The following is a 27,203-nucleotide window of genomic DNA, read 5'->3' as shown; positions in this document are numbered from 1 at the left end:
AAGTTACATATCAAAGTTGTGTTTTTTGTAATGGAACACCCTACATATTAATTGATTTTCGCATTCTGGTAGAAAAATAAAGGTAAGTTTTATAAGAGAAGTATATGACTAAAATGTAAGGTTTTTGACATATTTAACATTTACATTTTTTTAAAACTTAATCCAAAAAGTTATACAGTGTGAGACAAAATTAATATTGAACATTGGTCACCTATGAAAGTATGTTACTCTCGTATTTTAAATGGAACACCCAGTATATTACTCCGATATTCAATGGAAGATTCATGTCTCTTCAAAATACTATTGAGGTTGCCTACCCCTCAAACAAAGATTTTCCTAGATATTTTCATTTACATGATTTGATCTGAGTAGATCTTTATTATTTGATAAAAACTAGGTGGCTGGTAATATGTCTGACTTTAATCAACATAGCTGTCTAATTAGTCCAACTTTAGTAACTAGTTATCATTTTGTCTCAGTTAAAATAAAAACATTTCTCAGAAATTTGCCGAAAATGCAAACTTATCCTACATCAGAAAGAACTGATATGATTCTATTAGTTTGTTAATGCAGTGTGCATTCACCAATTAATATAATACTTAAATGCTCCTGATTTTATCTAGTCTGTTTTTTTATGGGGATATGTTAAAGACAGTGTTTACAAAACTCGACAAACTAGTGTCGACAACATAAGAGAAATTATTGTAGCTGCTTTTCTAGGTAGAACTCCACATATGCCTTTTAAAATGAAAAAATCCTTTTGAAAAGGCAATGCAGTTAACAGGAAAGGAAGCATTTTGAGCATTTGATTTCATCTAGATAATTTTTGTCGCATAATTATAGATTTATATCTAGTTTTAATTCTGTAATAATTAAAATATGTTTTAAATGTGTATCCTTTTATTACCCTTGAGTATTTTACTCTAGAATCTTTAATTTTTGTTAAATTAACAAAAGGTATATCACACAGCCATTAGATTTTTTCAAATAATAAAGATTTACTGACGCAAAATCATAAAAATTAAAATATCTTGGAAAATGTTTATCTGAGGGGTAGGCAACCTTTATAATATTTTGATGATATATAAATAACCCACTGAATACCGGAAAAATATACTGGGTGTTCCATTTAAAATAAAGGAGTAACTTGCTTTTAAAAGTGACTAATGTTCCATATTAATTTTGTGTCACCCTGTATAACTTTTCGGGTCAAATTTCAATTTGGTTTAACATACAGTAGTTACTGTAATTAAATATCAGGTTATACAAGGTCAACTAAAATTTAGGTAGCTGTTATCGAAATTTAAAATTTAGTCTTCATTTTCACAAAATGTGAAATATGTAAAAATCCTTAGATTTTAGGTATATGCTTGTTTAATAAACTCACCTTTAATTTTTTCCTAGAATCCGATTATTTTCCTAGAAATCAATTAATATATAGGATGTTCCATTAGAAAAAACACAACTTTGATATGTAACTTTTTTTGGGGACATCCTGTATAATTCTATATATTTTTATAAAATGCTTTCAGTTAAACTACATATATGCTGTCAAAATTTCATTTCGATATAAACTACCGTTCTCCTTGGAGCTTCCGCGGCGAATTAGAGACGCCACCCTGTATACAGTCAAAAAAATAGTGTATCAAACTTTGGTGTGAAATTCTACAGATAAAAATAAAACAAAAAGTGCCTATGAATAATGCTTCCCGAAAAAGTTGTTTCTCTTGAAATTTGGTACTCTTACACATAGTTTAATGCCAAAGCGAATGGCCAGTGTATAAAATTACGTAACTGCCCTTAAAGGGTACTTTCCATTAGGGTAGAAAGTACTACTTTTGGTACTTTCTTTATCGTTATAGATACAGTATACAGATAGTAATACCCTAATACCTAGGAGAATGAGAACTGCGCTACAGCTTGAAGACTGTAGCCAGCGGTAGATAGCCAAAACACTACTAGAGCGCAGCAAGAACCTAATACGCATAATTATACGTATAATTATTATTAGTAAAAGGTGGAAATGGAAAATTATTATTAGTCCATCGCTGGAAACTGCCTCAAGAGGGTAAGAAAAAAAAACGCAGAGCAGCTGCTGTGTCACTGTCCGGCACTGGAATACCAACGCTTTAAAATTTTAGGGCAAGGTTTTCTGGAGAGACTAGAGGAAGCAGCAGGAAGCCAACATCAGCGACATCAGGAACTTTGCAAAGAGTTGGAAGTGTTTTAACGCAAAGAAAGAATGAAAGGAAGATTCAGTACAATAATTCAGTGCTCAAGGCCTCCGAGTGAGGGATCAAACATGATCCCAAACCCCAGCAAACTAACCTAACCTTAATACCTAGGAGATGTATATATACTATAATTTATTTCAAACAAAGCATGATCTTTTGTATAGCTTTCTAGACACACAAGCCAACTATATTTGCTATCGCTTCTGTCTTTATTATCTCTCATATTCCATCGTTTTTTCTCCCAAAATTGCCTATTAGAATATTCGTCTTGACATGACTTCAATAAACACAAGCAATTATTTATAATTGAACAAATTCAGGCGCATCAATTTGAAGAAATAAAATCACATGAAGTATTTTGTTATATCAAGGGCCCCTGTACCCCAATCAAATCCAACTTAAGAAACCAGTTTAATAAACAGGTTAACAATGTTAAGAAGCAATTTTTTTAGCGTTTTCAATGATGTAATAATAAACCGCAATTTTATACAGTTTTCATTTTTATATATTTAACAGATGATTGATCCTTTATTACTAAGAAAACATTGTTAAAAAATAAGTAAATAAATATGAAGACTACAGAGCCGTATCTACCAGGGGAAGGGGGAGAAAATGGTGTGGTACTAGCCTAATAGCGCCAAAGTAAAATAGACGCTGAAAAAGTCTGTATATAAACGGATGGTCTAAAAAAAGAACATGAAAAATTCTGAAAACTTTTTTACAGTATGATAGATTAGTAGAGGTTATATTAATTAATTTTGATTTATTATCCACCAATTTGTGTTAATTCAAACTGGAGAAGAAATTTCAAAAATGTTTATTAGTAGGAATACCGTGTGCGTCTCAAAATTGGTTCACCCCTATAACTTTTTTATTTTTTTCAGTTAAAAAAACGAAATTTGGTATGTTAGTATATGACATAAATTAGGATTGATTGACGTATTCAATTGTTTTTGGTCACTTCCTGTTTCATCGGAAACGTCTACAACTTTTGATTTTTAAATGGCACCCTCGGTATTTTTTTTACTTTATTCGATAGAAAATAACACTCTGAGTAGAATGGCATATCATATGTCAACTTTTGACATTTTCGCATATGGATTATTTGAAATTATAACTTGCTGTTCGTAACGAAAATTTGACTCGAAATACCAAGTGTGTGGTATCAAATTATTCGTAAAAAAATGCTTTTTCCAAATGTGCTAATGAGCCACCCTCGTTCCATATGAAAAAACTGAGATATTATTAAAAATACGATTTGAGCATTTTCTAACTGGCCAGGACAAAACACGTAAAACATTAGACCATCAAATCTATTTCTCCAAGGCTCCTCGATTAAGTATTAGTGTTTTTAACATAGCCTCTAGATTGAATTTTAAAATAAGATTTTTTAATAAGCGAGAATGTCAAAGGTTGACATATGATATGTTTCTATTCAGAATGTCATTTTCTATCGAATAAAGTAAAAAAATACCGAGGACGCCATTTAAAAATCAAAAGTTATAGTCATTTCCGGTGAAACAGGAAGTGACCAAAAATAATTGAATACGTCAATCAATCCTAATTTATGTCATATACCATATGTCAACGTACCAAATCTCGTTTTTTTTTATATGAAAAAATAAAAAAAATTATAGGGGTGAGCCACTTTTGAGACGCACCCGGTATATTAATATTTCTAGTGTAAGATACAAATATGAGATTATTATTTATCTTTTTGACTAATTTACATAAATTTTATTTTAAAGCATATGAAATACCGTATGATCGAAAAAAAAAACGGCGTCCAGTTGGCTGGGAAATATATATATACATATAAATTTACATATAAAATGACAGCGATCTTCATTTCATATCCATCGCTGACACCGTTTTTATTCGATCATACGGTACTTAAATATAATTTGGTTGCTAATTAATGGTTTGAACCCAGCGGCCGAATTTTTTAGCTACGCCACTGAGACAAAATAATAATTGACATAAAAAACTTCATTGTTCAATTTTGATAAAAAAAAATTGATTTTAAATTGGAATTTGAAGGTCTTCTCAATATATTTAGTTAAATTTGAGATATACAAAAAGTATACAAAATAAACCAATAGTTTCATTGATACAAAGAATTAATTAAGGAATATCATTAATTACATTCCTCTCTCGACCTAATATTGAATACGAATCAAATATACTTGATAGTTATTTGGATAATGGCTTCATATACTAATTACCCTTAAGTAATAACGTAGTCAAGCTGTAGTACTTATAGATATCAATGTAATCACGTAACAGGTCCGGAAATATCTGGAAAAGAACCACTCACTTGTTGAATCGTTGCGTTACTTATTGTTTGTCAGATCAAGACACCCTACAATTTCTATTTATCTTTATTTTTGATATACCTAGATGTAGAAGAAAACTGCATACCGAAATCTCTTTTTTACGGTGAGCTTGTAGACGGTAAAAAGAAACTGGGTGGACAACTCAAAAGATACAAGGATATTTTCCATGAAAACTTAAAGAGGAAACATGCAGAATCAGTGGGAAGAAGCAGCGCCCAATAAAACGCAATGGCGAAGAATTATAAACTCAGTTAACAACGACAACCAAAAAGTAAAGAGGCAACAAAGTAATGAGATTTTTGAATGTCCGGAGTACGGAAGAGAGATAACATCACGTGTCGGGCTTTCCAGTCACGGAAAAGCTCATGAAAGAAACGTAACCATCTTCTGATGCGTGTCAAATACTCGTCAACGAGTAATGGTAGTAAGTAAGTAAGGTCAGCCAGAGAAAAAATTTCCAATGGGTTTAGAAGTCGTCATTAGTGATGAGCAAAAAATGCAATACCAAAATATCCTTGTCTTTCAGTCTAATAATTAGTCTTGGTCTTGCAAGATCTTCGAGTAACAATCTAAAGGAAGTCTTGCACTTCTTTTAGATTACTACTAGCAGTACTTTTTGCATAGAAAATATTTATTTTTAAAATAGTTTTTCAAGTAATTGATTGCAAATGAAACTATAGTTTTCTTTCGATATAATATCTCTATGTACACCGCCATATACCGCCTAACATCTAGGTTTTTATTTGACATCCATATTTTGCTTCAGGAGTCTGTTATGCGGAATTTGCAGCTAGAGTGCCGAAAGCCGGCTCAGCTTACGTTTACAGCTACGTTAGTGTAGGGGAATTCATAGCTTTTGTTATAGGATGGAACTTAATATTGGAATATGTTATTGGTAAGTATTATCAATGCAATTTGGCACAATTACATGAAGTAAAATAGAATACATGTTTTTATTCTTGCAGGTACGGCTAGTGTGGCTCGTGGTTTAAGCAATTACATAGATGCCCTGACTAATAATACTATCAGGGACCATTTTGAAGAATGGGTCCCAATGAATGTTAACTACCTAAGCCCGTATCCTGATTTTCTTTCCTTCGGATTGGTATTACTTTTGACATGTAAGTGGTTATTTTTAAATATAGATCTAAATACAAAAAAATATATAATATAATACTAAATTATAAAAATATATTTAAAATTGAGAATTAGAGTTCTATTTTCAGAAAGCATTTGTTCTTATAAAACATACCATTTTTTACCATTACCATTAAAATGAACTTGGTATTTGGCATATTATACAGGGTTAATCGAGGGGTTGTTTTTTTACCTTAACTTTGAAACACCCTGTGCAATAATTTCGTGTGTCAATTTTTCTAAATTATAATTTTACCATATTTTACGGTCAGAACCATATCTCCTGAGCATTTTATTTTATGTATCATGTCAATACATACTTTGGTTAATTTTTATGAGCGAAATGAACTTGCCAACAACAATTTGCAATTTTTTTCAATTATCATTTCTTTTGAAGTAATTTTTCAATATGATAAGGCGGATTTGGTGATTATTGTGAACTATACACATTTTACACATACACTACTATGAACTGCCCATCATGTTCGACGTTTTGATTTGGCGTTTTGATCGACGAAATGCTTGGTAAAAGGGTTAGAGGTCGCGAAGCGTTACCAGCTTCATTAAATGGACTTCGCTTGGTCCTTAAAGAAGAATGGGGAAACATAACGCAATATGATATATGCAGCATCAATGACAGCATGAGCGGACGTATACAGGCAGTTATAGCAGTCAAGGGAGACAATACAAAGTATTAGGGTATTTTTACAATTTTTGTTTTCTGTTTGTATACTTGAGTATTACGGATTTTTTCTTTAATATCGTTAGTAATGTTTATTTTATAAAACCCGAACTGTATCGTTAGTTTTTGAGGTTTTTTTTAAATATAGTATAGAGTATCCAATGCAGCGTAATATGACGTTACGACAATTGTCACCAAAACCATCTCGTCATATTAAAAAATTACATCCAAAAGTAATGATAATTGAAAAATTGCAAATTGATCGCGATCCATTTCGCTCTTAAAAATTAACCAAAGCATGTATTGACATGAATCAAAAAACAAAATGCTCAGGAGTTATGGTTCTGACCGTAAAATTATATTTTAGAAAAATTTACACACTAAATTATTGCACAGGGTGTTTTAAAGTTAAGTAAAAAAACAACCCCTTGATAACCATGTATAATATCTTCTTCTTCTTCTTTCTCAGCCTGGTTCCATCCAGTGTTGGATATAGGCCTCTTCTAGGTTTTTCCATGCTTCGCGATCTCTAGCCAATCTTATCCATTGTCTTCCCGCCACTGCCCTGACGTCATCGACCCATCTCTTTTTTGGTCGGCCTACACTTCTTGTTGTTCCCCTAGGTCTCCATAGGATTACTTTTGGGGCCATCGGTCTGGATCCTGTCTTGCCACATGTCCTATCCATTGCCACTTCAGACTTGCCACTCTTTTAACGACATCTATTAATTTTGTTTTTGACGTATGTGGGTATCCGTATTTTTTCCCTAATGGTGACTCCCAACATGATTCTTTCCATGGCTCTTTGTGCTACTCGTAGTTGTTCTGCTGTTTTTCGGGTAATTGCCATAGTCTCTAAGCCATACGTAAGCACAGGTAGAATGCAGCTGTCGTAAGCCTTTTTCTTTAGGTTCATGGGCACCTTTTTATCCTTGAAAATATTGCTCATATTTCCAAATGCTACCCATGCCAAATGGATCCTGCGTTTGATCTCCGTATTTTGGTTTTCCTTGCCCAGCTTGATTTTATGACCTAAATATATATAATGGTCTACGTTTTCAATAATAACGTTGTCAACGGTAATGTTATGGATATTGTTGCTCATTATCTTGGTCTTCTTCAAGTTCATTTTAAGGCCAATTTTCTGGGATTGGTCATTTAGCTCATTTAGCATGGTGTTTAGTTCTTGAATGTCGGTGCTCAGCAAGACAATATCGTCTGCGAACCTCAGATGGCTAAGGTGTACCCCATCGATGTTTAGACCTCTATTTTCCCATTCTAATTTCTTGAAGACATTTTCCAGTGCCAGTGTAAATAACTTGGGAGAGATGGTATCTCCTTGTCTCACGCCCTTGCCGAGTAGTATTTTTTCTGTTTTGAGGTCATCATCTAATTTAACTTGGAAGGTTGCCTATCATAGATATTTTTAATAATGGAATAATATCTGGAATCAATTCTCGCGTCCTCCATTGCAGCTAGAAATGACCAGGTTTCGATGCTGTCAAAGGCTTTTTGGTAGTCTATAAAGGCCAAATGTAGAGGTATATTGTATTCTGTTGTTTTTTCAATGACTGTTTTAATTGTTTGTAGATGATCGATAGTACTAAAACCTTTTCGAAAGCCTACCTGTTTATTGGCTGATAGGAATCTAGTTTCGTAGACAGTCGGTTGTTGATAATCCTAGTGAAGAGCTTGTATAGATGCGAGAGAAGGCTTATTGGTCTATAATTCTCTATATTTGTAAAATCTCCTTTTTTGTATAATAGCACAACTTCTGGGTTTTTCCATGCGTCCGGGATTCTACCCTTCATGAGACATTTATTTAACAATACTTCCACGGCATCCACTAATGGTTTTCCGCCCATCTTCAGCATTTCAGGTGTAATACGATCTTCTCCTGGGCTTTTACCATTTTTTATTTGTTGAAGTGCGTATTTAATTTCTGTGGTTGATATTTCTGGCATATCTTCTGATCCTACGTTTGTGATGTGTTTTTGTACTCTACCTTTGTTTGGTATAACAGACTGATAAAGTTGTTCGTAGAATTTGTGAATTTCATTTCTAATTTCATGTTTGTCTGTTGTTATAGTGCCATGTGTGTTTCTTATTTTTATTATTTTTTGTTTTCCGCGCATTTGCTTGCGTCTTAATACTTTCATGCTTCTATTGTTTTCAATTGTTTCCAAAATTTGGTTTCTCTTATAATCCCTTAGATCTTTTCTTATTTCTCTTTTAGTTGTTTTATTTAAGGTGTCATATTCTGGGGTATCTCTGTCAGTCTTTCTTCTTTCCCTTATTAGTTTTGTCGTTTCTGGTTTTAATTTAGTTTCCGAAGGGTGTTTCATTTTACTACATATTTTCTTTGTTGCTGTAGTTATGCCCTGCTTTAGATTATTGAGAATGTCGTTGGGGTCTTGATCTCTGAGTGTCTGTGGCTTTAGTCTCTTTTCAAGCTCTTTTTGATAAGTTTCCTGATTTAGTTGCAGAGCGTCCCTTGTAGGAAACATTGATCTGGTAATTAATTTTCTAATTTCTATATTAGTATAGATTTGTATTTTGGCGCGTACTAGTCTGTGGTCACTTCCTGTATGAAAACTGTTTAACACATCGACATCTTTACAGATTGTATTCTTGTTGGTGAGGATAAAGTCTATTTGATTTTTTACTCGTCCGTCTGGACTCCGCCATGTCCATTTTTTCTGAGTTTGTTTTTGATAAAAAGTATTCATACAGTATAATTTTTCGTTGTTGAGAAAGTTACAAGCATCCTTTAAAGTCTCCTCTGTCGTTCCTTTTCCCGAGACCAAAGTTTCCTATGTAGTTATCACCCGGTTGCTTCTTTCCTATCTTGGCGTTAAAGTCTCCAGTTATGATTACGTAATGTGTATTTTCAAGGTTCCTAGCCCGGCTAATGTCTTCATATAATTCCTCAATCAATTCACTGCTCGCTGAGCTTGTAGGTGCATAGCAGTGTATCAGCTGGATACTGTATCTTTGGTTTAAGCGTATTCCTATGTATAATATGCCAAATATTAAAGACAATAAAAACTGAGTTTACGTATTAAAGTTCATATAATCATATACAGTTTGCTAAAAAAATCATACAAATTGGGCTAAAAATAACGAAAATATAACACTTTAAATTTGACCAAAAATTTCTCCATTGCGTTTTTTTGCATCTGAGTGTAGAAATATGTTTAGTTTAGTTCATGAGCCTAGCTGTATTCTGCTTTAGGGTGGACCAAAAAATGTAAAACTAGGTACCGGAATTTGTATTTTTACCTTATACGTTACTCAACAAACACAACAGTAACTTCATTTTAAAAGTATCCTGCGAGAAGTCTGGCTAAATATTGACAAAATTTCGATTTCAAATTTATTTTTCGTTTCTTGAACCAATCTAAATTTTATCTATAAGACTTGGGTCATGATAATGATAATGTTGGTGTATATGAAACCGGAAATTTTTGATTATATCTTATACAAGATATCTGGAGTAATACAAATCTGATGTACTTAAGAACTCTTTTACTGTATTGTCGATAAAAGCAAACAAATCAGAACATTTTTTGCTGCTCTTACAAATGATCTACAAAAAAGCGCCAATCCTTTCACAGCTTCAACATACACACCTGCCTACGAAATGTATTAAATTTCGTTGCTTTGCTATTAGCTTTTATGTCTTCAACTATTCTTCAAAATGTGAAGTATTCTTTTTAATATCTGTAACAATACAATGTGCTAAATTTCACTCAATATTATCCTATCGATATTGATAGATATAAGTTAAAACATCAAATTTGGCTTGCAAATGACGATCACTGTCATTTTACATGGTGAATGGCATCGATCGTCATGACAATTTTTCGCCATTCTTTTTGATCATACACTATTATGCTTGTGTCTTCTAAAACATCCTGTATGCTCATGAATATTTTTATATTCTATTTTTTTATCTGCACAAAAAAGTTAAGAATTGCTGTCCAAATTACAGCACCACGATTGAAATCTACTTAAGGTAATCGCTGACTCATCTTGATTATAACAATACTCAGTATATTAGGGCAACGGATATTGGAATATAGAACTTGTATTATATGATCTCCACCCATAATTGCGTCTTTGTATTTAATTCAAAGCATGTAACAAAAAATATAAAAATTATTCTTTTTTTTTTCATTCTCAAATTTTGACACATGATTAAACATAAATATATAAATAATTGTGCTTTATAAACAACTAATTTTGATTAGTTTCATTACAAAAAGTGGAAATACTGGCAAAATAGGGTTCCCAAGGATATACTAAACCAAAGCAGAACAAATTAAAAAATACGGGTAAATATCTATTTCCCGAAATATTTAAAAACAATAGGAAGCAGCCGATTAAGTTATGTAAATAGAGTTCGTGAGTGGTTTTTCAAACAATGTATTATCTATTTAGTTACGGTAGACAAACGTTAAAATTCCTCACATTGTACAGCGTGGTCCAATATCGGGAATCGTTAAAGATACAACTTAACCCTCAACTGGCGTGGTGAATTTCTGTAATGGCGTGCTGGGGTCCGATGGACCCTAATTTTTTTTCAGTTTAAAATACATAATGAAGATATTTTATAAAAAGCTTGTTATTTTAACACTGTTTACAAAATATTCAAACTTGTGAACAAACAATTTTATTAATTTTCAGAACGGACACAAAAATAAAGTAAAACGCATTTTTTAGGAATTTTTGACAACAGAAATATAACTTGGCTAAGAAACCTATAGAAATTAAAAACATATATATTTTATGATTTTACCGTATTATTAAAAGTACAAGCAACTGAAATGTGAAGCTACAGTAATAAACATAAATTATTTTCAACAAAACTGCAAACCTTGAATGTACATAACTTTTTCAAATACAGTTCATGCTAATATAGGATCTGCATTTGCCGCACATGGATCGTGCACATTTGATTCATGAGATTTTTGTTTTTTGTCATTTCTTCATTGACATATGGTTGCCATATACCACATCTCTTTCTTTTCTGGTATTGATTATTCCATTTTCTCTCTTCTATAAGTAAGAGATTCAGAATCGGAGTTATGGTTACTCTTCGGAGAAAAATCAATGTCTCGATGGTCTTCATCTCACTTAAGCCTCTTTAAGTTCATCAAACCACTCAATTAATGCTTCCTCAAAATTAGCGTCCCAGTGAGGCACCCTTTTTAGACTACTTACCATCCTAATAATGCAAAATTCTTGGCGTGGTGGTGCCACACAGACCCATACAGAAACTTTAGCCCCCACTGGTAGGAACAATACTTGATAAAATCAAGTGCGCCTTTAACAGTTGCATATCGGTACCCTAACTTAAAGGTAAATGGCGCGGCGGGGCCTAATTCTTAAACGTAAACATTTTACAGATGGTTAAATAGGGCTTGGGGTCCGCTGGACCCCACCACGCCAGTTGAGGGTTAAGGAAAAAATATAGGTAAATCAGTCTAGAAAAATTTCTGTAAGCTATTTATTGTTATAAAGTTAGGCGCAGGAGCTAGGAAGAGATTGTATGGGAGAGGATAGGCTCGGTGCATTTCCAGTTCATTATAAAGGTGGCAGCCTGATGGGGGGCGGCATTTTTTTACTAAAAACAATTTGAAAAACAATATGTTCGAAATTAAAACATACTGCCACAATATTATATTAGTTTTAAATTATAATCTTTATTTTATAATTTAAATACTGTTTAACATCAGTTAATGTACATAGATTTATATAAGACGATTCGAACAACTGTGACAAAGAAATGTCAAGGGAAAACCCTACTAAAGAATATATTTTGTAATATTTAGTTTAAATTATTATTATCCTTTTTTGTACTTTTTGTGTGTTTTTATTTTACTGTTGTAACACCAAAGGTTCCAACCCCCAACTGTAGACTAACTAGCGTTAAAAAGTTATTTTTATGGAGTTTACTTTAATCTCTTTAAGATAAAAATGTACAGGTTGAGCCAAAAAATTCTCAACAAATGGGAAAATATTTTATAATTTAGTTATTGAAAAAACTGTTTCTATAGATTTTATGCAGCATGTTCAATTTCATTATTAATTATGATGTGCAACATACTACGAATATCTCTAATGATGTACTAATCAAGATGGACTAAATAGCTTAAAAAGTAAAAAAATTGTTCTGAATTTGATTTGATGTCTATTTATCAAGTTTTATAAATACACAGAGACTTCAAAAAAACGACACATTTTCAATTAATTTACGAAAATAAAAAAGACAATTGATTTTTTTCGTATGAATGGCACGAGTAAATCTAATAAATAAATATGCGGTAATTTTTCTTTACTGTCCCGCAATAAATTAAAAAATATATATGAATTTTTAGTTTCAAACTTATTAAAATATTGTATGAATATACAACATATAGTAATAAATTTGAGTAAAGGGGGCTTTTTAAATTTGTATGACAGTTATTCCAAAATATATGTATGTCAATTTTTTTAAAAAAGCATCTATTTTTCTTAAAACGGTATGAAATATTAAGTTTGTCCAACGGCAGGATCCCTGACAGTGACAGTTGTCTCTGTCATTTTAATTCACAGACAAATTATAATTTCTGTAATTTTGAGGATGTTGTCTGTCGAAATATTCTCTATGTCGTTGGACAGACTAATCAGACTATACATATATGTAAACACACTGTAGGAATATCCATATGGTAATATATTTAAGTAAAGGGGGCTTTTTCAATTTCCTTGACAGTTATTCTATGCCATATTTCTTAAAAAGCATCAACTTTTCTTAAAACTCAATGAAATATTTCCATTTGTTGACAATATTAGGTATAACAAATTTTACTTTAATTTTCATTAGTTGAAGGGGATGGTAAAATAAATGCTGCCTAGGGTACCAATTACCAATTCACTATATGCTTTTATTTTATTTATTTTGTAGTTATTGGGCTTATTATTAGGGGTATTTGTATTAAGAAAATAGATTGGAAAATTAACTTTGCCCTTTTGTAGAAGAGAAAAAGTGATAATGGCAAAGTGGTAGGTATTTTCATCTCCCATTTCAATTAATCTTTAAATTTTAGGAGAACCAAATACTGATTAAAAACAAGATTTTTACCTTTATCTAACTAATTTTCCGATAAGTCCATTAACCGATCCCGAACAATAGCCGATATTTTTTTTATTATCAGACCCCCCGTGTTCAAACAGATAATTAGTTATTTCATTTGCATCATGCATTGATTCAGAGAATAGAGATCTTAACAAAATATCTATCCTATCGAAATAATAGCTGAATGACATCTGTTTATAATATTTTCAGACACGTGTGTGACTTCAATAAAATTAATTATTTTTTTTATTATCTGACCCCCCTGTGTACAAGCAGATAAATAGTTATTTCAATTGCATCATACATTGTATCAGAAAACACAGATCTTAACAAAATTCCTATCCTATCGAAACAATAGCTCAATTATGATTATAATATTTTCAGACATGTGTGTGACTTCAATAAAATTAATAAAAAGCCTATCGTTAAATGTAATACAAACATCACATTATTTTAGACAATTTGACAATTGTTTTCGACTTAATTTGGTTTGAACAACAATTAGCTAGATTCCGCTGTCAATGTGTGGTAACGTGACGTAAAATATACCGTGTGTCTTAATAAAATCGATAAGAATTTAGAATGTTATTACATTTGTTGGAATAATATATGTATATGATAGATAATGATGTATTATATACAGGGTGTCCCAGGCTGAGCGTACATTAGAAGTTTTTAGAGAACTACAATATCTAGATCGGAGATTTTTTGCACATCGATGTTTCACAACGAGATTCTATCGATTAAAAATATTTTCAATATGGCGTCACTTCCGGAAATACCGGAAGTTGACAGCAACTTTCTTATTTTAAATGGGTGACCCCATTTTTTATTACATATTTAAATTCTCTGTAAAATGTTATGAATTTTGATAAACTAACTAAACACTCTATAGCTAACATTAAATGTTTTTGAGAAAAAATATATTTAAAATCTTTGGACGAAAAAAACTGCCTGTGAAAAATATGTGTTTAGCCTAAACGTCAAATTTAGTGATTACCACAGCCACTGTGCCATAAAGAGAAGACATGTGGCTGTCTATTTCAAAAAATTAATTTTTCGAATGTCATATAGTAATGGCCGTAGCTGTCATGGAATTTAGCGATTAAAAAATTATCATAAATCATTTTTTTTTAAATGGAAACCCACTTTTTTTATTTCACTAGTGAAAAGACTTTTCAATTCGTTATTTTTTGACTATACATGTTCCTGTATCTAAAATAAATTGTTTTTAAGTTATAAAGCGTATATTTTTCTTGATTTTAACCAGTAGCTGTGCCAGTAGCTTATGACTTTAAACGTCAAGTGATGTAAAACAATAGATCTGGCCATGTCATATTGTGATACTTTGTTCAAAAAGCAGTATGTTATCGATCATCATTTCCAAGCTAACCTTGCGCTGTTTTTTTCGATCATACGGTACATATTATTTAATAATATCAATTATTAGATATCACTAAAGAGAAAAAATACGAGATATATTTATATAGGGTGTTTCAAAACAAATGCGAAAAACTTCAGGGGGTGATTCCTTGTTCAAAATAAAGGGTAGTTTGCTTTATAAACGTTGGGTCAAAAGTCAACCATTAGGGAGATATCGCGGTACATAGATGGCGGAAAAATAATGTTTTATATCATTCTTGAAAACGAAATTTATAGATGAAATGAAATTTATGGAAGCATTACTGTTATGAAAACACACTTTCTGGTAATTTTCTCACTTTTTTAAAATGAGTGGAAGGGGTTGAAATAAACTACCCCTATCATTCTTGTTAACGAAATTTAAAGAAAAACCTTATCAAAAACATGCAAAAAAATTAATTTGGATAGTTTAGTTTGTTTAGAACTTTTTTATCTCTTGTGTTTTTTTGGTAAAACTTACTGATTTGAAATTAAAAAATAAAATGTAAAGCATTACATGTCAGGACAAAAAACATTTTTAGATAAAGAATCTAGTGGGCTGCTGTATTTTTTTAGGAAAAAATCTGGTCGACCGCTGTCACTTTTTATGATGTTTCTAATATTATTTTATTTGACATTACTCTACTGCAATATGTTATTATCTTACGATCAATTAATTATTCCGAAGTCCTTTATCTAAAAATGTTTTTTGTCCTGACATGTAATGCTTTACATTTTATTTTTTAATTTCAAATCGGTGAGTTTCATGAGAAAACACAGGAGATAAAAATTTTTCTAAACAAACTAAACTATCCAAATTATTTTTTTTGCATGTGTTTGATAAGGTCTTTCTTTAAATTTCGTTAAAAAGAATGATAGGGGTAGTTTATTTCAACCCCTTCCACTCATTTTAAAAAAGTGAAAAAATTACCAGAAAGTGTGTTTTCTTAACAGTAATGTTTCCATAAAATTTCATTAGTCTATCGCTTTTTGTTTTCAAGATAAAAAATAAAAACATTATTTTTCCGCCATCTATGTACCGCGATATCTCCGTAATGGTTGACTTTTGATCCAACGTTTATGAAGCAAACTACCCTTTATTTTGAACAAGGAATCACCCCCTGAAGTTTTTCGCATTTGTTTTGAAACACCCTGTATAAATACACTTTTTAAACTCTTAAGCAGGCAGTAAGTATTTATAATATAGGAAATTAAAATAATTCGTTTTCTGACAGATAGAAATAAATTGTCTGACTATTTAACATTTAATGTCAAAGGAAGCTAGATAAAATCAAGAAAAATATACGTTTTCAAACTAAATCTTAAATAACTTAAAAACGATTTATTTTAGGTATAGGAACATGTATTGTTAAAAAGTAACGAATTGAAAAACCTTTTCAATAGTGAAATAAGAAAAGTGGGTTTCCGTTTAAAAAAAATGATTTAGTATAATTTTTTAATCGTTCAATTCGATGACAGCTACCGCCATGATCATATGATATTTTAACAATTTAATTTTCGAAATAGATAGCCACGTGTCTTCACTTTAGTGCAGTGGCTATGGTAATCACTAAATTTGACTTTTAGGCGATATAATTTTTTTTGATTGAGAGTTTAAAAATGCAGTATAAATTATGTAGATGATTAAGTATAGAATTAAATATTAGAACTTACACGTTGCAACAAAAAATGTAGTTAATGCGTGGATAATTTTAATTTTTAATAGTTTGAAGGAAAAAAATTATAGAAATGTATGATTTCCATTTCAGGTTTACTGGCATTTGGTGTGAAGGAGTCTTCAATGTTAAATAATGCCTTTACGGTATTAAATTTAGTTACCATTTGTATAGTGCTTGTGTCTGGATCAATAAAAGGTAAGTCATAATAACTGGGTGGTTAATTATGGGAGTTGGTTGAAAAAAGTTATGTTCAACTGTTTATATCAAAAAATGTTGAGTTTTGATGAACTACATATTGTACCAATATTCCAAATTTATATGATAAAAATAATAAATAGTGGCCCGCGCATCTATTTCGTTGACACCCGGTATACCTTTCCTGCACTAATCTGAGGATGAACTGATGCACGATTTAAAAAATCTGTAACCTCGACTATTTTACGTACTAATAATCCTTAGATGTTTTTGCACTAATTGCTGCCTTGTATGTTCCTGTCCCTGTATAATTACATAAATACTATGTATGCCAGTATACAGAAAATTAAATATATAATTTCCAACATCATATATTATGATTATAGCCACTCTTTAAATCGTGTGTTTTTAACAAATTTTTAAAATATTAATGTAATAACTAAGCCCAATTGACACAGTACAAGTGTACTTGAATCAAGGACACTTGAAGAAATACCAATGCAAAGTAATTTCTAAATTTTTTCAGGTATGCAGATATAAAGCAGCTCGCATATTTGTATCAAAGTTTTTAGATTTTATAGGCTTTATATTTATAGGCTATAGTCCCCACATTCCTTAATTTGTACATTTGTTACCCGTAGATTGTTCTTGTAGATAAGTTTCTGTATCATCAATTGCTACTTGAAAATTGGATGCTCCGAGCTCCGAGTGCCTCACGGTTAAGGATACACGTCCGGATGCAAAGTCTCTTCTATTTTTACGTAGTTCTTTGTTCTTTATGGCGATTCTACATTCCTGTAAAAGGACTATACCTATAAGCTACAAGGTGTAGTCCCACATCCCACACCTTATAACAACAAATCCGACATCTTGCTATCTATCCAAATACAATCTGGTGGAAACCGACTTAGTTGTACGAGTTACTTGATCAATTTAGTCATCTAAGTACATAATAAAGGATAATATGTAGTTTAAAATTCATTAATTAACGTATCCTTTTATCCTAATTTACAGGATTCCCTGATTACTTAAAAATTGTTTTCGGCGACATATGTTTTTGTTTTATTATTTCTCTCTAGTTCTGATCTTGCAGTTAATAAGTAGTCGTGGACAGTCTTGATTTTCTTCTTGCGGCAATACTCTTGCAAGTTTTGCATTTTTTTGAAGAGAAGAGATTTCTAGAGGTCATTTCTTCATAGATAATCTTTAAATAAATAGTGTTTGACGAAAATTTTTATTTTTAAAATTTTATGAATTAGTCGGGTAAACACTATTTGTAATAGATCAAAACAATAATTTTAAAGTCCAAAAAAACCGAGTTATACATTACAATTATTGATTTATTTTTAAAAAAAAAATGAGTGCCACCGATTTTTTTCTTTATTAGGTATTTGCATTCCTTTTAGTGCGGTAGCCATAGTAATATCAGGGATTAAGAAATTATACCGTGGACAAATTTGCGGTAAACAGGCACACGGTAGGGTATTAACATGAAAAAGGTGATCGAAATTCGAAAAAGCAAATGTGTTTAAGATTTCCCAAAAAAAGATAAATGATAAGTTAAATCATGTCTGCCATGAATGGCGTTGCTATGGGTGTGTTTAGTTGCATTCATTTGTTTCAACGAAACGTCAAAGTTGTTACTTCTCACAGATAATAGGTAAATGGCTAAATTTTATGTTTAAAATTATAAATTGTTGTTGTTCATGTGCTCTTTTTACATTTATATTATTGTTTTGATTGAAAATGGCTCAGCAAGCTGCAGGTATGTATTCTACAAAAACGTATTATTTATTTTGATATTCTCTATACTAACGATTTTTTTTTGCAACTAAAAGTTAGGGATTCAGAAAATTTGATTAAATTTGTGACATTTTTATTATACTTAGATATTTAGTTGCGCATTTCGAAGAATTCAGCATATTGTCTCTATACGTTTTACTTAGTAAACATTGGACTTTCATACAGTAAAATAAAATACTGCGACTTTACTGATAAAGTGAGAAAAACATTCTTGGTTTCCTCTAATTTGCCAATCAGTGATATACAGTCCGTCTGCTAGATCTGTGTCTATGAAAGGAATGCGGACAAAAAACATTTAAATAAACAGCAATATATTTTATACGTCGACTTGACGAGTACGTCACCGCAAATCGCTCCGCCCACTCATTTTATTGGCTACTTGCGAATTTGTCGAATTTTTATTGATGGGACGCGTCGTCTAATTTTTTACGAAAAACATCGAGACAATATCGTTTCCCCTCTCACGGATACCCCGTAGCTACAGAACGGACAGACGAGACGTACTGTACTAATGCGAGGTGTAAACCGCGATGGCATTGTTGTGTACAAAGCGATCGCATTAGTGCCATTAGCAGTATAGCACAATTTGGCATTAGTAGCGACTTTAGCGGTATGGGCATTGCTCGCGGATCAGTCCTAGCATTAGTAGTATTAGTTAGATATTACTACTGGCATTAGTGGCATTGATCGTGGAAACACTGGAACAGTGATTTTTCTTTCTTTTTTTAGAATCGACGAATTATCCTTTATTTTGTTCATATTATTTCCTCTTTAATTAAAAATAGCAATAATTTATATAAGGTCTACATAAAAAAATTTCGATCAACTATCTGTGTCAAATACCCCACTGTGAGGCAGTTCTAAAAAGTTTTCTAAAATATTATACAGAAAAATTTAGTAAGTAAGATGTCCGATTTTCAACATTTTTTTTTCGAAAAAAAAACTCACAGACGTGTTCCTGGGGTCGAAATATATAACCCCTAAAAATATTTCCACTTATCTCCTAAATATGCCAAAAAATTTATAATCACTATTACTTTTTGATCACCATTCTAGAGACCCCAATGAATAAAGAATAACATTTTATTCTTTATTCAATGAGAGACCTAAGCGCGAACATGGCGTTGTTAGAATTCTGAGCACGTTCATGCTCATTCTCCCTACTTCTATATCTCGATACCACGACTAGTTTTGAAATAATTTTTTTTATCAATTTGAACATTTCTTGCAAAATTAAAGTGGTGCAGAAATAATCATTATTATTTTTCCTTAGCGGATGTCAACAACTGGAAACTAACCGATGTTCCTGATGGTTATGGTGTGGGTGGATTTATGCCCTATGGCATATCTGGAGTCATGGCTGGAGCGGCAAAATGCTTTTACGGTTTCGTGGGTTTCGACGCCGTCGCTACCACTGGAGAGGAAGCGAAGAATCCGCAAAAAGACATCCCCCTGGCTATTGTAATCAGCTTGTTTGTAATTTTCAGCGCTTATTTTGGAATATCAACTGTTCTGACAATGATGTGGCCATACTATGACCAAGTACGTAAAAACCATTGAATCACTCTCAAATAAAAAAAAATCTTTTAATATACCGGGTGTTTCTCAAAAGTGGCTCAGCTTTTTTCAGCTAATAAAACGAAATTTGGTGTGTTAGTAGTAGACATAAAGTGGGTTTGATTGACGTATTCAATTACTTTCCGCCACTTCCTGTTTCACCGGAAATGACTACAACTTTTGATTTTTTAATGGCACCCCGGTATTTTTCTACTTTATACACATTACACACATTAACACACAAAAGTTGACATTATCTGTCAACTTTTGACATTTTCAATTAAAAAATAGCGTTTTAAATTTCAATCTAGAGTACCACGACTGTGTTAAAATCATTAGTTTTCTAACAAGGAATTGGAAAAACAGATTTGATCGTCTAATGTTTTTCGTGTCTTTTCCTGGTCAGTTAAAAGATGATATAATCGAATTTTTAATCATAACTCATTTTTTCAAATAGAACGAGGGTGGCTCATTAGCATATTTGGAAAAAAAAATTACGAATAATTTGGTAGGGTACCACAATTGTCGTTGCATTTATGGCCATGGCACTCTAGATTGAATTTTAAATTGCTATTTTTTTTATTTGTATCAAATATAGGTACATTAATACATATATGTAATATTAAAACTTTTTGGACGTATTGTAGTTTGCTGAATATATTTTCACAGGATGCAGATGCTCCTTTTCCACATGTGTTTCAACAAGTTGGCTGGATAACTATCAAGTGGATCGTTACCATTGGAGCTATTTTCGCTCTATGTACCAGTCTGCTGGGAGCTATGTTTCCTTTACCTAGAGTCATATATGCCATGGCACAGGACGGTATTGTATTCAAAGTGCTCGGTAAAGTGAACAGCTGGACACAAACGCCATTAATTGCTACCATATTATCTGGATTCTTCGCAGGTATATAAAATCAACATATATTATTTTATATCGTGTGCTCAATTGATTTCAGGTGGGACTTTACTACTGTAACACTGGTTGAAGCTATTAACAAACATAGTGTCAAATATGACTGTTTAAAGCTTTGTCAAAATAAATATAAATAACTTAAGATAATCATAAGATTTAAAATAACTCACAAAAAGTTGGCACTGTAAAAATTTCGGTTGTCACAATTAAATTTCAAACTGAAATGATAGTCTACACCCACTAGAATGTGTATGTGACAGTAGTGATGAGCAAATGCAAGACCAAGGCCAAGGCTTTCTTAGTCATGGTCTTGTAATCTAAAAAGTAGTTTATGTCTTGGTCTGGCAGGGTCCAGATTTGATCCGGCTACAAGACTCTTTCATGTCTTGCACTTTTTTAATAGATTTTTGCTAGTAAAAGTGGAAAAAATTAATTAGTTAGTTTGAACTCTTAGTTTTTCAAATATCTCCGCTTGTATAAGCTTTTTCGAAAAAAAAACTAAAAAGGCGGTTGTTATAGAGCATTAAATTTCAAACATTTTACTTCTTATCATTTTCCTCTAAAGTAAATATTAACGGAGATATTAGAGAGACATTATTAAATAGCTTATAATATAAAATCTTTGTTTATTATGTTATTTCGCGTACGAACCGGCAACACTGTATGCCACTTTTTATATTGTCTTTCTGTCGTATGCTACAGACCTTCTACAGACCACGGAAATAAAGTGACCAGTGGCGTATACAGGGTGGTCCGAACTGTATTCCGGAAACTTCGGCAGCATATTGTGCAAATAAATATAAGTAAAAAAGTTTTTAAATTATCAATACCTTTATCTATATATCTTTATACCCTGTATCTCCGAAACTAAGCATTTTAGGACATAGATTTATACGAATTGTTTTACTTATTTTTATCTGCAGAATATGCAGCCAAAAATTCCGGAGTACAGTTCGGCTCACTCTTGCCGGTGAATAACAACAATGTCCAACATAAGTAGGCATATAGAATATTGCTCGGTCGTTACTATTAAATTATAAAAGCTGGTTTTACATTTTTGTCCGTAACAAATACACGAATAGCATTTCTTAGTTTGATATAATATTATTCTGTATAAGAATTAATACAATATGGTTTTTTATAATTATATACTTTTTTAGGTATTATGGCAATGTTTTTTGACCTAAATCAACTCATCGACATGATGTCAATAGGAACACTACTAGCCTATACAATTGTAGCAGTATGTGTTTTAATTTTAAGGTAATTTATATGGAACAATCAACAGTTTCATATTGATATAAAAATAAAATATTTTAGATATCAAGTGGACGAGACTCAAGTAATCAAAAGTCTAGAAAAAGATACTTCCCAGTACTATCAGCCAACCCTCTACAACACATTCAAAGAAATGTTCAATTTGAATAACAATAAAGTACCCAATTCCAGAACGTCCAGAATAACCAACTGGAGTATAGCAGTATACAGTGAGTTATCAAAATTATTACCTACATCTAATTCTTAGTTGATTATTATATTTGAATTTTAGGTATATTTACAATGCTCTTTGCTGCTATAATTATTAATGTTCCTCACATTATGTTTAAAGAGCCGTTTTATTTGACTGGATTTGTCGTTAGTCTTTTGGCCATGATAGTAATTATGATTGTCATTGCTCGACAACCTGTAGTTGACACAAAATTGTCATTTAAGGTAATATTGAAATACATACTTACAAAAAACATAATGATCCGCTGTTTCGAAAAGCTCTATCAGGTTTTCTCTTTCAAATTTTCTCTCCAATCTTTTTTGTACAATATGCCAGGAAGAGTAGGTACCGTACAATTTTGTGCCAAATCTGCTGAGCGGAAAAATATAAGGCATTCATTCCATTTAAGAAATTAAAATTTTGTAATATATTTACTCGTGTCCAAACTCAGTATAAAAAAATACATAAATAATACATAAAGAATATAAAGATATAAGATATATATAATATAAAGATATAAAAAAATACAAAAAATATAAATAATACAGGGTTTTTCAAAAAACATGTGCCATCTCTTGTGGGGAGATTCCTCACGTAAAAATAAGATTTATTTTTTATATCAACATAGGTCCGATTCTGCTTTCTTTTGTATCTACAGGGGGTCAGAGCCCTCTTTTTTTTTCGATTTATTTTTATGTTCTTCCAAGTACCGTATGATCGAAAAAAAACGGCGTCCAGTTGGCTTGGAAATGACGATCGATGACATTTCCCATATAATTTTACATTTAAAATGACAGCGATCTTCATTTCATAGCCATCGCTGACGCCGTTTTTATTCGATCATACGGTACTTTCAGGGATTCGAATGGAATTTTGAGGGTATACGTTTTAGAATTAGAATTCTAACAGAGTATATATGCTTTTAGCGATTCAAATGAACTTTTGAAGGTAAAAGTTACTATAAAGGTTGTCGCCCACTAGGCCGCGGCGCGGCGCTGGGAAGAGAATTTTTTCCGGCTGCGAAGAGACTGCGCCCACTATAGAGCGCTTTTGAAACGCGGAAACGCTATTTAGTTAGTCGAAGTGGGGGGTTTAGTTTTTAAAGCAATGAGTTCAAGTACGGACGAAAGCGTATTTTTTGTGCTCTTCTAATAGAGGTAGAGGAAGAGCAGGTGTAGAAGAAAAGGAAAGTTTGGCCTCATAAGATTAACAAAAAGGAAAGAAGTTTGGAGAATTTTACCATCTTTTTCCTGATTTAATAAAAGACAAGAGCATTTTTTTCAGTATTATAAAATATAAAGGAAACATTTTACGAACTCCTCAATTGGGGGTTTTAGAAGCAAAACACCCGGTATCTCTACTCATCATATTTTTTCAGAAGAGACAAATTACTAACAATGCAATAATGAATCGCTTATAGCTGACGACTTTTGATAATTCTTATTTATTCTGATGTGTATATTAGTTATGTGATGAAAAACCCCTAATTTTTTTATATATTTAGGTAATTAGAATTTAAAAATTGGAGATTGTCTTTTTCGTCAAAAATTGGAGATTGTCACTTTTGTCAAAAAGTGGAAATTGTGAAAAAGTGGAGAAGTGGCGGTTTTGCTTTTACACCCCTCAATGATATTAAATCTTTGATAGAAAAACATTTCGTCCATCTGTCTCTAGTGAGGGAAGACTAAAAAAATATCATATTCCTTTATGAAAATCTGTTTGCCTAATTTACCTTTAAAATACAATAATTCTACCATTGATACGTATCATTAGTTCCTAGTCAAAAAGCCAACTGAAGAGACTCGAGATGTAAAATTATTTCCGTTGTGAGTACGCACACTGCAACGGGCCGAAACGCGGGAGACGGAAAAAAGTTACTAGAGAAGTCTTCCGACTTCTTGACGGAAACTCCACGGCGCGCTTCGGCGCTGCGCGCTCTAATGTGCGTTGGTTCATTTAAATACATGGCAAGCAAACAAAAGAAATTCCCATATAGCGGTCTAGTGGGCAACAACCTTAAGTGCGACATTTTAATGCTAAAAAAGTGACGACAGATTCATCAGGGACGTGCATATGGGTTTTCACTGGATTATTTTTCTAAAAAAACATGTGCGCCACTGACTTTTTTCTCTTGCCAGCAAAATTGTGTAGACCATTTAATGCCAATTAAAAATAGTCTCTTCATATTTTGTCGATTCGCTCTCCTTGATGCGATAAACGTAATTTTATTAATTTGCTTTATCCAAGTCTAATAGCAACCTTTAAATTGTTTTATTGTCATTAACTGGCGAAAGTATTAAATAAGTACTCATTGATACCAAATCAAAAAATATGAGAAAAAGTTCCTATAAACATGGATGCATAGTTTTAAAGTTACAGAATGGTAAACGGTAAAACTTTTAAAAACTTGGTCATTTGTAATTACCTTAAATATCATTGTTTATTGAATTTGTCGTAGGTAGCACTGAACACCAGTGAAATACATTTTAATGAAATTTAATAATAAATTATATTAAATAAATAATTTATTTTATTAATTGTGATTAACAAAATTGCGTTGGTTTCATCAAGGAGATCGAAATGGACAAAATATCAAGAGACAACTTTTAATCGGCATTAAACAGCCTACATTTTGCTAACGAGATAAATAAGTCAGTGGCGCATATTTTTTTTTAGAAAAATATTCCAGGTGATAACCCAGGGTCGTGCATATACCCTGGTGAATTTGTCACCTTAGTAACTTTTCATTTACATTTCAAAATTTCATTTGAATCGCTAAAAGTTCGTGGAAGAAAATTATAATAAATCGAAGACTTTAACCAAGCTTTAACCCCGTGTAGCTACGATATAAAGCAAAATCAGACCTATGTTAATATAAAAAACTAAATCTTTTTTTGCATGGGGAATCTCCCCACGAGAGATGACACATGTTTTTTGAAAGACCCTGTATAAATATGAACAAATATGCACAGAGAGCAAGACAAAAAGTTAACAAACGATTCAAAGACTGTAACCTCCTGTAGATAGAAAACAAAGCAGAATTGGACCTATGTTGATATACAAAAATAAATTTTATTTTTACGTGAGGAATCTCCCCACGAGAGATGGCACATGTTTTTTGAAACACCCTGTATAAGTATGAACAAATATGCACAGAGAGCAAGAGTGTTAACAAACGATTCAAATTCAAAAAGGGTACATCATACATATAAAAACTAGTCAAAGTACAATCAACAGAAATGAAACAAAATTTTGTGACCATAATAATACAATATGTTCGAAAAAAAAACCGCGTCAAAGCTGGTTATGAAATGAAGATCGCTGTCATTTTAGATGTAAAATTATATTGTTTTTTCGATATTTATATGTTTTTTCGATCAATGAATCAGGAATTTATTTACATAATAGATTAGTGAAATCTGAAATAGGAAACCTGGGGATTTTTTCTGAACACTTGATTACCCTTTATACTGTATACCTATTATTAACAGCATACTTAAACTCTTTTAGGTTCCTCTGGTACCATTTGTACCCTGCATAAGCGTCTTCTCCAACCTGTACCTTATGTTACAGTTGGATCTTGAAACATGGATCCGATTTGTTGTCTGGCTTTTCATTGGTAAATAACCTAAATGTATAACTAATACACCAGAATGTTTAATCTTTTTTTTTCTAGGTTTTTTAATATACTTTCTGTACGGTATGAAAAATAGCGTTGAGGGAGAAAAAAGAAAGATAGAACATCTGCAAATGCTTGCTAAACGAAAAAGTATCGAAAAAGATAACAAGGATAGATTTGCACCTCTACCTCAGTAAAATGACTTCATAACTTTGACAACAAAAACTGAATCCCATTAGAATTTATACTTGTAACATTTTCTAATTTAATTTTAAGTTCTAGAATTAAGTATCTAAAAAAATCTATGATTTTTTTATAATACGCTAAACTGTATCATAACCATTTATCACAATGGTGTACTACATACTTAATAACTATATGTGATATAAGGTACTTAGTTAATGACCAATATTTTCAATGTTAAGGCATATTTCAATGCTGAATGATATAACAAATCTTTTGATATTGAAATATGAATATTGGAAAAATCATCTACTACCAATACTACTGTGATACAATTCGTAACTTATTCATTTTATTTGTGACCTTTATTGTAGGCGAAGCGATATTTTTGTATTGTTTTTTAAAATAAAAGTTGATTATAAATATCACAACTGAAGTTTTACAATTTTATTCTAACGAGTTAAAAAACAATAACAACTTGCAATTTATAAAAATGTTTTGTTTAATTATTTTTATGTTAGTTATTTGCTTGATGTATTTTTAATAGATTTATTTAATTTAGTTATAGTGTGTTCCTATATTTGATTTGTTTTAAATATTTAATATACACTGTCTTCCTTTCTGATTTCTTATTTATATCCTTCGCCATCTAATAATGTATTAATATTAATCATAACTGGTATCTGCCGGCCAAGTGACAAGTTTAAGCACGCGATTTGTGCTGAAAGTCTGCATCAACGCCATTTAACACAAGTTAATTAACAATTAGATTCTATTTAAAGAGGAGCCCATAAAATGTCGCAAAATCAAGTGTTTTTTCTAGTTACATATGAAATAATAACGTTCAACT

At 31.6% G+C, this 27,203-nt stretch overlaps 1 protein-coding gene across 3 annotated transcripts in view; it reads left to right on the top strand.

Annotated features, from left to right (window-relative positions):
• LOC115881874 (cationic amino acid transporter 3-like) overlaps positions 1-26,975 on the top strand; it is a 64,229-nt gene extending 37,254 nt beyond the window's left edge. For all 3 annotated transcript variants that reach the window (XM_030899579.1, XM_030899580.1, XM_030899578.1), the window contains exons 4-13: positions 5,337-5,465; positions 5,536-5,691; positions 16,682-16,786; positions 19,863-20,131; positions 20,816-21,053; positions 22,223-22,325; positions 22,383-22,549; positions 22,612-22,775; positions 26,062-26,170; positions 26,228-26,975. In XM_030899579.1, coding sequence (XP_030755439.1) covers positions 5,337-5,465; positions 5,536-5,691; positions 16,682-16,786; positions 19,863-20,131; positions 20,816-21,053; positions 22,223-22,325; positions 22,383-22,549; positions 22,612-22,775; positions 26,062-26,170; positions 26,228-26,367 — 1,580 coding nt within the window. In that variant the 3' untranslated portion in view covers positions 26,368-26,975. The remainder of the gene's footprint in view (positions 1-5,336; positions 5,466-5,535; positions 5,692-16,681; positions 16,787-19,862; positions 20,132-20,815; positions 21,054-22,222; positions 22,326-22,382; positions 22,550-22,611; positions 22,776-26,061; positions 26,171-26,227) is intronic.
• The last annotated feature ends 228 nt before the right edge of the window (positions 26,976-27,203 follow it).

This window comes from Sitophilus oryzae, unplaced genomic scaffold, assembly GCF_002938485.1.
Source record: "Sitophilus oryzae breed Bouriz unplaced genomic scaffold, Soryzae_2.0 scaffold_1744_pilon_pilon, whole genome shotgun sequence".
NCBI lineage: Eukaryota > Metazoa > Arthropoda > Insecta > Coleoptera > Curculionidae > Sitophilus > Sitophilus oryzae.
The sequence above is the reverse complement of the archived record's forward strand: the minus strand, read 5'-3'. Positions and strand labels throughout refer to the sequence as shown.